Source organism: Mus pahari, chromosome 10 (genome assembly GCF_900095145.1).
Source record: "Mus pahari chromosome 10, PAHARI_EIJ_v1.1, whole genome shotgun sequence".
Lineage (NCBI taxonomy): Eukaryota > Metazoa > Chordata > Mammalia > Rodentia > Muridae > Mus > Mus pahari.
Window position 1 is genome coordinate 104,508,698 of NC_034599.1, and position 13,146 is coordinate 104,521,843.

Sequence of the window (13,146 nt, forward strand, 5' to 3'; positions counted from 1 at the left end):
AAGATCTGACGCCCTCTTCTGGAGTGTCTGAAGACAGCTACAGTGTACTTACACATAATCAATAAATAAATCTTTAAAAAAAAAAAAAAAAAAAAGAATGATTGAGGGGAAAGGGTTTATTTGGCCTAAAATTCGAGATCACAGTTCATTATTGTGGGGAAGTCAAGGCAGAAACTTACAGGCCACATTCTACCTGTGGTTAGAGTAGGAAATGAATGTATCCATGCTGCTGGGCTTCTTGGTTGATAGCTTGCTTCACATTAGTAGAGTTCAGAGCCCACCCAGGCAGTGAACTGGGTTAGATAATCTCCTTACAGACACACCACAGGCCAACCTGAGCTAGGCAGGTCTTAGTTAAGACTGTTTTCCCCGGTGTGCTAGATTGCCAGTTAAAATGACCAGCACACTGGGCTTTTGTTAGGATTACACTGAATTTGTGGATTGTTTTGACCACTTTTATGGTTTTAATAGAGCTGTCTTTTGATTTTTGAGCATGGATGGTGTCTTTTGATTAACTTATGTTTTCCCTAATTTCTTTTACAGTATTTGCAATGTATATCTTTTGCTTCCTTGGTTAAGTTTGTTCCTAAGTATTTTATTCTTTTTAATGCTATCATCAATGGAATTGCTTTTTGAATTTTCCTTTTGGATTGTTGGTATATAGAAACAAATTCACTCTCTTTCTCTCTCTCTCTCTCTCTCTCTCTCTCTCTCTCTCTCTCTCTCTCTCACACACACACACACACACACACACACACACTCCCCTCTCCCCTCTCCCTCTCTCTCCTTCCCTCCTTCCTTCCCTCTCCCTCCCTTTCTCTCCCTCTCTCTCCCTCTCCCTCCCTCTCCCTTTCTCTCCCTCTCACCCTCTTTTCCTCTCTCTCCCTCTCTCCCTCTCACCCTCTCTTCCTCTCTCTATCTCTCCTCTCCCTTTCCCCTTCCTCCCCTCCCTTCCATCTCCAAGGTATGTCCCCACCATGTGTCTGCATTAGTTTTTGTATTTTCTAACTTTGCATAGGTTTTGTTGTTGTTGTTGAGAGATTTAAAGGTTGGAACTACTGTGTGTAATCATACAAATTTAGGAGCTTAAGACAGCATGTCTGTTATTGCCCTGTTATTGCCCTTCTCTGTGACAGGATTCTGAGACTGGTTGAGCTGGGTCCTCTGTGGTGTGTTGAGTTAGGCCTTACTGAGTCTCACCTGGAGACTTACCTGGGGGAAAACCCACTTCCAGATCATATAGGTTGCCACAAGAGTTGGTTTTCTTGTGATTTAGCACTGAGGCTTCTTGAACTGGAGATCAGGTAACTCCTGAAGACTGTGTCAGCTAGCTCCTGGGTCAGCCTGCAGTTGTTTGTAGGTCTTGTATTTCATCAAGCCACCACAGGAATCTGTGCAGCAGTCACCTAGCACCACAGTCTTACATAATGTAACACAGTCACAGGAGTGCCATCCTATGACCTCTGCCGTTCTCTGTTGCTTAGAAGTAAATCTTAGGTCCCACCCATAGGCTTCATGTGTCAGTGATATTTACACAATGGTGTGAATACTAGAAAAGAGATTCAGGGCAGGGAGCCATCTAAGAATTTGTTTGTTATAGCTGGTTAAAAAAATGACACATTGTATATACCTTCTTTGTTTAAAGAAATGTATGTTTTTAAATGTTACTGCCTTCAGAATTATGGTTGGTTTAATTGTTATTTTGTTATTGTCCCTCTCACCCGCCCCCAGCCCCTGTCTCGGTCTGACTATAATTCATGCTGTCTTAAATTTCCTATATAGCTCATGCTGGCCTCTAACCAATGGTGAGCCTCTTCGGCCTCCCACGTGCTGGGAATGTGGTATGAATTATCCTTAGCTTTCATTTCTTCTTTTCCTCCTACTTTACCTCCTTGTAGCATTCCAATTTTGAAGTCAACAATTGATGATTTCATTATAATAAGATATTGTTTATTACTAAGCTGCATATTATATTTTTATTTAAAAATTGCATAATTTTCTGTTTATGTATTGCTTCCACCCATATGTTTCAGCAGTTTTTCATTTTTTCCAGATTTTCTTGTATTTATCAGCATGTAACATAAGTAGTAGCTAGTTTAAGGAATATGGAAAAATATAAAACAAAATGGTTAAAGAATAAAGTAAGCATCAGTATTCTCACTGCTAAGCTAAGAAATTATTTATGACAGATATCTGGGATGGTCCCTCAGGACTTCTTTCCCTGGCACCTACTGTCCTCTACCTGGTCACAGTTACATTTTCCACATCAGTGGTGCCCCAACTCCTGAAGTTTCCTTCACTCTTGTATGTATTCATTCCTACCTAATGTGCTGTTTAATTTTGAAAACCTGGAAACCTGTTTGAGTGTTTCAGAGCAGTTTAATTGCTTTTGTGGTGCTGGAGACTGAACACAGGGCTTTTTGCATGTCTGGCAAGTGTCCTACCACTGTGTGATTTCCATGACTCGCGCTGACCACTTTAACAGTCCCTACGTCTTAATACAGCCAACTCTTTTTTTCTTCTCACATTTACATCCTTGTCCACTGTAAGCTGGAAACCCATTAGAAATGTAATCTGTTCCATAAGCACCCGGAGTTTAGCTCTAGGACTCTTATCCCTTAGGGCTGTGGAGGGCTGCGCTGGGGCTTTATATCTGGCTGGCACATGCCAGGATAAAGAGAGGGAGTGTGGTAGATTTCAGAACATTTGATAGCAGGCCTGGACCATGTTTGCTCTTGCCCACATCACATTGTCAAGAATGCAATGCAATGACCGTGCTTACTCCAAGGGTGAGAACATAATGTAACTCTGGGTCCAGGCAGAAAAGGGAAACAGCTTAGTGAATGGTAACCAGTCTTGGCCATAGTGTGTCTTTTTGAGCGACATATTGTTTGGTGTTGGAAAACGGAGTGGCAGTGGAAGGAAAGTCCATCTTGCCCATTTAGATGAAGGCTCCGGAGAGGAAAATCGAAAGTCTTCCTTGAGCCCTTGGTGGGTATGTTTTTGGGAAAATTTGTTAATGAGTTCTGAGAAACACATAGCTCATCATAATCAAGTCATTTATTGAAGCTGAAATGTTTACAAGGGATTGGTAAATATCTGGAAAAAATGTGGTTAGGGAAGCAGACTACTTTGTATGTTTTTGCCTCTGAGCACATCATAGTCTAGTTCTCAGGGATAGATAAAAGTTAAACACCCTGTTGGGAAGTAGATCAGCTCTTCCAGGCATCACAGAAGGGGACCACAGGAAAACTCAAGGTGGGGTCAAGGCGGACTAAACAACTTAGGAAAACCTGGACTGAATTTAGGTTAAAGGGACAGTGATCCCTTTTTGAATTATATGGCTTCAGTTTTTTTTCCAGGAATATCAGTCATCCCACCGAGGACCCCTGATGCTCCTCATTTGTGTTAGATTTATTTCTTATATGCTCAGGTCTTTTGTCCTTTTTGATTTGATAAACATTTTAATAGCTTACTGAAAAAAGGGGTAAAATAGACGAGTGAAGTTTTGAGCCCTTACATATCCGGAATGTCTTTCATAGCCAAAGTTGAGAAGAGTGCGGCTTGATTGGGTTACAGGTCACTTGTAGGTTTTCTGTGATTTTTGCTTCATGAGTTTATCTTGCTTCCATAACTCCTTCTAGAAGTCTGAAGGTGTTCTGTTAGCTTTTATATAACTGCCTTTCCTAGTCTCCGAGGCCTGCTGCTGTCTCATTTCCCGAGTTGAAATTCACTGTGATAACTTGCTGTGGTTCTCCTGATGTGAGTCAGCACTGGTGTTGAGCTGACCTTTCAGTCTGGAAGCTGTCCTCAGCCTCCTCACGGCCTCTCTCATCTGTCTTCTCTCTCCTCAGTTTCTCCAATGTTAGCATTTCAGACCCTACTCCCTGTGCTTATTTACATTTTGACTCTTTATTGTCTGTCTTTTTTCCCTTCTGTGAGATTTCCTGAACTTCATTTGTCAATTTGTCCAAGAGATTGTTATTATTAATTAATTAATCAATTAATTATTTTGGAACTGGGTTTCTCTGTAGTCCTGACTGTCCCAAAACTCATTTTGTAAACCACACTGGCCTTGAACTCACTGAGATCTACCTGCCTCTGCATCCTGAGTGGTGGGGCAAAAGGCATGCACCACCACCATCCTTTTTCTTTATTGAGGTAAAATATACATATCACAGCATTTCCCCATTTAAAGCAATAGTCTTCGCAATGGTTCTTAATGCAGCACAGAGCTGTCTGGCCAGCACCACCATTGTCTGATCCCAGAGCCGTTTCATTACCCCCAGAAGAAACAGTGCCTTCACTTCCCTCCCTCTAGGCTTAGGAAGCAGGCTCTGCTTTCTGTCTTCGAGTGTCACCTCTAATGGACATGTTTCAGAAATATCTACAATATGTAATCTTTGTTTCTGGCTTGACTGTGGATAGAGTATTGGAGGTCTAACTGCATATTATATAGAGACTTTAAAAGTAATGTTAATGTTGGAGGGGGGTGTGGCCCTTATGCCTGCCACTTAGAGATGCTACACAGCTCTGTAGAAGACACACTGCTTATTTCTTTTTGGAGTCAATTTTATAGGTCCTTATGCTGAAACAGTCACTGCTGGCTATCCTCAGTTAACCTTTCTCCACTTAGCTTTATGCATCTTAGATATTTAATTTAAATTATGGCTTCCGACTGCCACCCAAAGCTCAAAACTTAGGATTTATTGGAGTTTAAGGAAGTAAATGAAGTAATTGTGGTTATTCTTTCTGTCTAGCTGGAATTAACTGAAGTCTTCCGTTTTTTCGTACATTTATTTGTGTGCTTGCTTGTTGTACTCTAGTGTCTGATGTAGGTATGTAGAGGAGTTGCTTCTCTCCATCGTGTAGGTCTTGGGGTTGACCTCAGGTCATCATGCTTGGTAGCAAGTTCCTACCCACTGAGCCATTGTTCTGCTCCTCAGCCTTTTATTTTGAAGGCATTGACATCAGTGATTTATGTTTGAAATTATGATCATATGTGTAATATACTAAACTTTGAATATGGAATCGAAAAAAATCAAACTGATTGAAGTGAGGATCTCCACAGCCCCTCTAGTGCTTTAGGTCAAGACCCAAGGTCTCCAGCCCTGTGCCATACCTCCCTCAGCCACCCTTCTACCCAGCTACTCTAGTTCACTGTGGGAAGTAGACCTTTAGGCTCTAAGTCTCCTATGATAACTGGCACACAAAGCCAGTTTTAGTGAGGTTACAAGTTCTCATTCACTTATTCCACATTTACTGTGCTTCCTGCAGTGCATAGGCAGTATGATGACACAGAAGCGTGGAGGAGGGGCCTGGGTAGGTAGCTCTGCCCAAATGTGCTTACCTCGATATGCAAGGCACCACAAGCTGTGAACAAGGTACAGCATTTTCAGCCAGCAGTTCTTATAGACCAGATGCCCCTCTGTTCAGTTTATTGTTATAGTTTCAAAGTTGGTTATTATAAGTTAATTGTTGCTTTTTGTATGTGTATTACATGTGTGGTGTTCATGTGTGTGTACATGTATGTGGAGGTTAGAGATTGAAACAGTCAGGTGTGCCCAGTTGTTCTCTATGTATCGAGGCAGTGTCTGTCTGGGCGTCTGGGGCTTGCTGATGACTTGTCTAGCTAGCCAGCTTGCCCCAGCTTGTCTTTTACATGGCTGCTGGAAATCAGGAAATCTAGACTCCTGTCCTCACACTTTTACAGCAAGGACTTGTTTCTGAGCCGTCTTCCCAGCCCAGGTTCTTGCTTTTCAGCTTGGAAGTAGCTCTGTTACGTTGTTAAGGTGATGCTTTAGTCAGAACTATTTAAAACTTACAGGTGAAAATATGAAAGTTTTGTCTTGTACATAGTTTGACACATTTGCTGGCTTGGTTTATATGCCATTTTCCATGTTTTCTACTGAATAGGCATATTACATTTGCCTTTTCTTGTTTCCCTTGAGTTTTCCAAAACTGCCATTTATTACATGATGTTGATCAGTGTGACATTAAGCTATTAGTCTCAGCTTGCGCCATTTTCTGTTTTGTTTTATCATGGATTAAAAAAGAAATTGGGGTAATCATGTTTATTCATGTAATTTTGTTTTTTTTAAATTTATTTATGTGTTTTGTTTTATGTATGAGTGCTCTGTCTGCATACATACCTACACGCTCGAAGAGGACACCAGGTCATATGGTTGCTGGGAATTGAGCTCAGGACCTCTGGAAGAAAGCCGGTATTCTTAACTGTGGAGCCATCTTACCAGCTCCTATTTTTTGTTTTCTTTATTATTAATCTTTTAAATTTAGTTTATAACTATTAATTATATGTATGTGTCTGTGTGGAACATACACGTGCGTGCTACTGTGCTTGGAGGCCATAGGTGTCAAGAGCAAAAGTGCGACTCCCTCGTGTGAGACTAAAATGGTGTCATTCTTGTCATTCAACCCTGCCTCAGACTCCCGAGTTTTGGGAGTATAGCTATGTGCCACCACACCTCGCTTATGCTGTGTTTGCAAACGTACAGCTTCTCATCCACCCACCCTCGGCTCTGCTACAGACGGGCTTCGGAGCAGTTCCTTGACGCCTTCTCCTTGATTCTGACTTCACAGCTTTTTTTTTTTTGTTGTTATTGGTGATAACATAATTTTCTGTCACATGTAACAACTTGTAGAAATTTTCGTACCTGTTTGAGCTTCTAAATGCTACTTGTGACATAGGAATGCATTTAATAAAGAAATGCAAGACCTGCACACTGAAAACACGATGTCTCGTGGCAAAATAAGGAGGACGAAATAACTGCAAGAATCCTATGACTTTGGGACTGGGGCTTAATATTGCTAAGGCAGTCCCCAAACTGAGTCCTGAGTCCTTGTAATTGCCATTTTAATTCAGGGTCCATTTTTCTTTGTTATTTATTTCTTCCAAAAAAATGACAAACTTCCTAAAATTTACATGGAAGTGCACAGGATTCTCAGACCAAAAATCTTAAAGGAACAAGATAAAAGTTGGATGACTCACTTTTCTAATTTTAACAATTATACAAAGCCATGTAAGGCTTCAAAGTAATGAAGATGGTGTGGTACAATATAAAGAAAAGTATATAGATTGATGGAATAGAACCAAGTTAACCCTCCCCCCTTCCATCTGCCTGTACTTTGATAGCCAGGAGATTAGAAATTCTGTTTCCTTCTATAATTAGTGTGGATGGGCAGAATGTGTGGGCACGCTAGGTGCAGGTGTGCTGGTAAGAGAGCAGTGCTTGGGACTGGGCTTTTCCCCTTGCACCTTTACATGAGTTGGGAATTAAACATGGGTTGTCCAGCTTGCTTGGCAAGCACTTAAACCCATGGACTCATCCTGGCTTACCGTAAGCCTGATGTCTCATAAGGGCGGCATGATAAGTTCCTAGAGAAAGAAAGAGTAGTATTTTCAGCATATAGTGCCAGGACAAGTAGATGTTCACATGTAAAAGAATAAAATTGGATCCCTGCCTCATTCATATTCAAAGTTAACCATGAATCATAGAAGCAGGAGTTAATATTCTGGCCTTGGGATAGGCAATAGTTTCTTATGTACAAAACTAAAAGAAGCGACAAAAGAAAAATAGTGCTTCCTTAAAATAACTTTTTTCTTTTTATGTGTATGAGTGTGTTGCCTGCATGTATATCTGAGTACCACGTGTATACACAGTATGCACAAAGGCTAGAAAAGGTCATCTGATCTTCTGGGGCTGAAGTTACAGAAGTTTATGAGTCCATCATGTGAGTCTGGGGTATTGAACCTGGGTCCTCTAGAAGAGTAGCCAGTGCTGTTGCTTGCTGAGTCATCTTTCCAACCCATACTTCTTCCCTCCTTAGTAGAATAGCATTTAAGATGGGTGGATGGAGGCACTGAAGAGGTGGCTCATCAGTTAAGAGTGTGTGCTGCTGCTGCTGCTGCTGCTGCTGCAGAGGACCTAGGTTTGGCTCAATGCTCTCCCATCAGGAGGCTCCCTACCTCTTGTAAGTCCAGTTATGGAGATCAGAGAGTCTCTGGCCTCCACAGGCATGTGTACGCATGCATATGGAGCGCATGCACTTATGTATACATACAGACATACTTATGTATACACACACACAGATAAAAACAATCTTGAGAAAGGTGGATAGACAGGTAGTAGAAAAAAGTGCCTTGCAAATTCTTGGTAGGTTTTTCTTTTTTTGTTTGTTTGTTTAATTTGAGTTGGGGGTCTCACTATGTACTTCTGGCTGGTTTGGAACTTGCATTGTAGACCCGGCTGTCCTCAAATGCACAGTTTGCCTGCTTCTGCTTCCCGAATGCTGGGATTAAAGGCATGCCTTAAAAATAGCAGGTGTTTCTAAACTGTAGAACAAGTAAAGCTATGTGGCATTTTGTAAAATGCCTTTAATTTCAAATCAAATTAAATTATATTATGTATTTCTCTCTTGTTTTTGCTTTCAGTGATGTTCTTTGTTACCCAGTTATGTGGTTCACTTTCACTTATTTGTAACTTATTATTATTGTTGTTGATGTGTGTGTGTGTGTGTGTGTGGTAATGCACACGTGTGTGTGGTGCCAGGGGAGGATGCCTGGTTCCCTGCTCTCACTCTCCACTTTATTCCTCTGAAGCACGTCTCTTGTTGAACCTGCTAGGGCGCCAGCCAGCAAACCCCAGGCATCTTCCTATTGTCACCTCCTGTAGTGCTGAAGTTACAGGCACAGAGCCATGCCCAGATATTTTTAACAGGGATGCTAGGGATTTGAACTCGGGTCCTCATGCTTGCACACTAAACACTCTGATCCCATGGGTTGTCTTATTTCAGTTTTAAGTCTCTGTCTTTAACACTATAATTTTCCCCATCGTTTCATCCTCTGAGATACTTCAGCAGGCATAGAAGAAGAAGGTCATGTGAACAACACTAGAAAGTAGTTTTCTATCAGGTTTTAGAGAATGTATTTGTTGGTAAAAGTACATCAGGTTTGGGTTTTCTACAGTTGATAACCAATTATTATAAGAACTGCCATTACTGTTCATTTGTAGAACAGCATGTTGGCAAGGAAGGAAATGCGACCATTGGCATGCTGTCTTGTGAGGAGAGGAAGTGGACAGATTATCTGTGTGTTGGTATGGAGAGTAGTGTATGTTCAGACCACAAGACTTTAAAAGGCATTTTATAGTTCTTAGGCTAACCTTGTGTAAGGCGTGTAGGCATTATGCTTCATACAGTGTGAGCCTAGCGAAACCATTTGGTGCTCATGCTCTTTAAGAGAGTGAGGTTGGGTTTGGTTTCCTCTTGGTCTTATTCTGCGACATCCCAGGCGTTGGCTCGTACACGTACTTTCTTTATTCTTTGGAGACAGACTCTCACTTTGTACCCAGAGCACCTGAACTTGCAGTCTTGCATGCTACCAGGCCCAGCTACATTTTAAAATGTTTTGTACCTTTTTTCAGTTTCTTGATGTACTTTTTATTTCTATGGGTTTTGCATATGACTTACTCATTTTATGTATTAATCTCATTTTGGTATTGGTAGGATTGATGTCTTGAACCAGTTCTTTTGCTCCTGTCTCCCCTGACCTCTCTTCTACTTCAGGGAATTAGCCATTCTTTCCTTTGCCAATTGTTTTTTTTTTTTTTTTTTTTTTTTTTTTTTTTTTTTAAGTTAATATGTAACTATTTGTTTGAGATTACCTTTACTTTTTTCCTTTTCAAGTCAAATGTTTAAAAAAGTATCATTCCTAATTCTCATGCCTTTTGTTGACTTAGTTGTTCATGTTTCTCAACCATTATTTTCCTCAAATATATGATGAAAAAGTTTTAAACTATACAGAGAAGTTGCAATAGTTGATACCTGTAACTGAGTGCCTTGAACCTGGTGTCTGAATCCATCACTCAGTCTTTGTTGTTGCATGCATTAGTAGCAGATGCTGTTGGCATGCATTAGTAGCAGATGCTTGTACATTGCAGTACATGAAAGTTACTTGTATTTTTAACATGCTCTGTTCTAAGGGGGGAAAGCTAACTTGGAAGATCTTGGTGTGTCATATTGTAATGAAATGTCTCAAGTTTTTTTTTTTTTTTTTTTTTTTTTTTTTGTTAAAATTAGGAAAAATATGTAGTCTTACTGGGTGTTGGGTTAAATGAGCTGTTTCTCAGCTGTGCATCTAGAAGAAGGGACTGTATGTAGCGTGGCATGCTTTCTGCATGCAGTAATGCACTCACACAGTCTGAAACTTATGAAACATCTTTCTAGACTGGAAATAGATGTTAGAAAAAGCCATATTAATTTTATACTGTTAGGTATAATTACATTTTGATTGTAGTTTTCTGAGCTAAGATAACATTCTCATAGGTTGTTGTGAATAGCTTAGTGGTGTTAGTAAGTTGGTAATTGATATAAATTTAAATACTCTAAAATGCAGTGAAATAATTTGGTAGTGTGAAAAGGAATTTATTCACTGATTTATTTGAGAAGAAATAAAATTGCAGTGTTAAAGTTGAATGTTTAAATAAGCCTTAAGATTCCACAATGAAAACATCCTAACTTACTGTTTTTGTTTATTTCAGTGCTGAACACAAGTAAACTCATTTTCAGAGTTAAAAATTATTTAAAAAAACAAGATGGGGACTCCTGGTTCTGGAAGGAAAAGAACGCCGGTAAAAGATCGATTTTCTGCAGAAGATGAAGCTTTGAGTAACATCGCCAGAGAGGTGTGTGCTGAGGTGTACAAATGATGCTCATAGGTGCTGGGGAGGCAGACATTCGCTTGTCAGCTAGCTGTGGGGAATTTGCTAGGAACATGCCTGCAGTTCACATCATACATCTGTCCTAGTAAAATGTACTTAGATTTGTATCCCTTCTGACTTGATTTTCTAAGAATTCATCTGAAATTCATTTTTCACTAGTTATGTGCTTTGTGTATGCTTAGAATTTTGGAGGTCTGAGAACTGCTGTATGTAGCTCTCAGAGCTGCTGGGTAAATGTTGACAGAAACTGCCCTTAAGGGATTTACAATCCTAGATTGCTTTTTGAAACATTCTAGTAGATATTTGTCTGTCTGTCTGTCTATCATTAATCTATCTGTCCGTCCTTCTGTCTATCCATCCATCTATTGTTGTTTTTGAGAGAGGGTCTCAGGAAGCCCAGGCTGGCCTTGGCTTCCTATACAGCCAAGGATGCCTTCTGAGCCTCCTATCTCCACCTCCCACTGGTGGGATTACAAGTGTGTGTCACCATATGTGACTCATGTGATGCTTGGTGCATGCTGGGCAAGCTTAGCAGCAACCACTCGGGATCCTGGGCAGAGCTGGGACTTTTGTATGGAATCCTTCAGATACTAACAGCTTCTAGGGAGGTTTTGTTTCAGTTTGTTGATGACTTAGGGGAAAGGAGGGGCAATAGGAGGGAGGATTCGATGCTTTTCGAATCTCAGTCGAATCTCCGCAGCATCTCCTGTGTATGTGTGTATGGATGTTTAGGAGAGCTCTCTGCTGGGATGCCTTTCTGAGGCTCTACCTGTGTTTCAGATTCTGAGTGTAACCGCAGATTTTCTGTTAGCTTTTGAGTGATAAATAATAACATTTTAATTGTGATTTTATCTATAGGAATTATCAGCACAGGCAAATCCATAGAAGTTGATGGATTGTGACACCAGAGCTAAGGGCATTAGGGAGTGACTGCTCAGGTTATATGGGTTTCCTCGTCGGGGTGATAATGGATTATATTAAAGACACTACATTATATACTCTACAAGGGTGAACTTTTAGCATATATATATATATATATATATATATATATATATAAAATCTATCATATCTCTCTATCTATCGAGAGAGCTTTTTTCATCAGGAAAGATGGCAGTGATATCCCTTTGCTATTTTAATTTAAGCTTTTTTGTTGTTGGTATTTAAAAGCTTCTTCCTCATGTGGCCTAGCCTGGCCTCAGAATCCCTATGTAGACTTTGAACTTCTGATTCTCCTGACTTTATACTATCCCCACTCTCATTGTAAACAGAGTTGTATCACCACACCCTTTTAAGAATTATTTTTTATTGTGTGACTATGTGTACAGACATGGAGGCCAGGGGTCGGTATGGAGTGTCTTCTTCAATTGCTTTTTGTCCCTTTTTATATTTCAATGTGTGTGTGTGTGTGTGTGCGCGCGCGCACTCGTGCCACAGTGTGCTGGTGGAGGTCAGGTGGCAGCTTTCAGAAGTCATTTCTTTCCTTCTCCCATGGGGTCTGGGCTCAAACTGCCGTCACCAGGCTTGCCCTCTGCACCCCGTCGCTCTTGTGCCATATGTTTTTGAGACAGGCTCTCTCCCTGGAGCTGGAGCTGGCAGTTGAGCTGGACAGGTGGCCAGCAAGCCCAGGGTTCTCTTGTCTCTCCACTTACTCAGTGCTGGGATTATAGGCATACACAACATTTTAATGTGAGTTCTGTGTGATTGAACTCTGGTCTTCATGCTTGTTTTGCCAGCATTTTAGTGTAGAAGTCAAATTTTGTAGAATAGTATTTGAAGCAACATTAACTAAAAAACTGAGTAGGACAGTGTTGAAATAAAGAAAAGTTATCTAAAAGCTTTATACAGTTACTTTATAGTAGACGCCAGATATTTTTAGCTAAAAAAGATATTTTAAAAAATGAAAAAAATAGTCCTTTATAGTGACCTTAAGTATTTATACAAGACACATACTTTTAGATAAAAATTAAAATTACCAAAGTGTTTGTTTCCCAATTGGAGGTGGGCGTGGGGAGGGTTCGGTGGTCGATGCCCTTGTCTCAGAAGCCTGACAGGTGTTGAGAGTACAGAGTCAGGTGAGGTGGCACAGCTGTAATCCTCTCATTCTTTTGGTGAGGTGGAAGGAGGAGGTAGGAGAATTGCCTGGGAGCTTGAGGGCCACCTAGCCTAAAGTACATAGTAGGGCAGTGTACCGGCTAGTTTTGTGTCAACTTGACACAGGCAGGAGTTATCACAGAGAAAGGAGCTTCAGTTGGAGAAATGCCTCCACAAGATCCAGCTGTAAGGCATTTTCTCAATTAGTGATCAAGGGGGGAGAGCCCCTTGTGGGTGGGACCATCTCTGGGCTGGTAGTCTTGGTTCTATAAGAGAGCAAGCTGAACAAGTCAGGGGAAGCAAGCCAGTAAAGAAC

The 13,146-nt window shown here is 40.7% G+C and overlaps 1 protein-coding gene across 11 annotated transcripts in view; it reads left to right on the top strand.

Moving 5' to 3' along the window:
* Nucleotides 1-13,146, top strand: part of Lrrfip2 (LRR binding FLII interacting protein 2) — a 96,289-nt gene that overhangs the window by 8,941 nt on the left and 74,202 nt on the right. For all 11 annotated transcript variants that reach the window (XM_029542856.1, XM_029542861.1, XM_029542866.1 and 8 more), the window contains exon 3: nucleotides 10,560-10,703. In XM_029542856.1, the coding sequence (XP_029398716.1) occupies nucleotides 10,614-10,703 (90 nt within the window). In that variant the 5' untranslated portion in view covers nucleotides 10,560-10,613. The remainder of the gene's footprint in view (nucleotides 1-10,559; nucleotides 10,704-13,146) is intronic.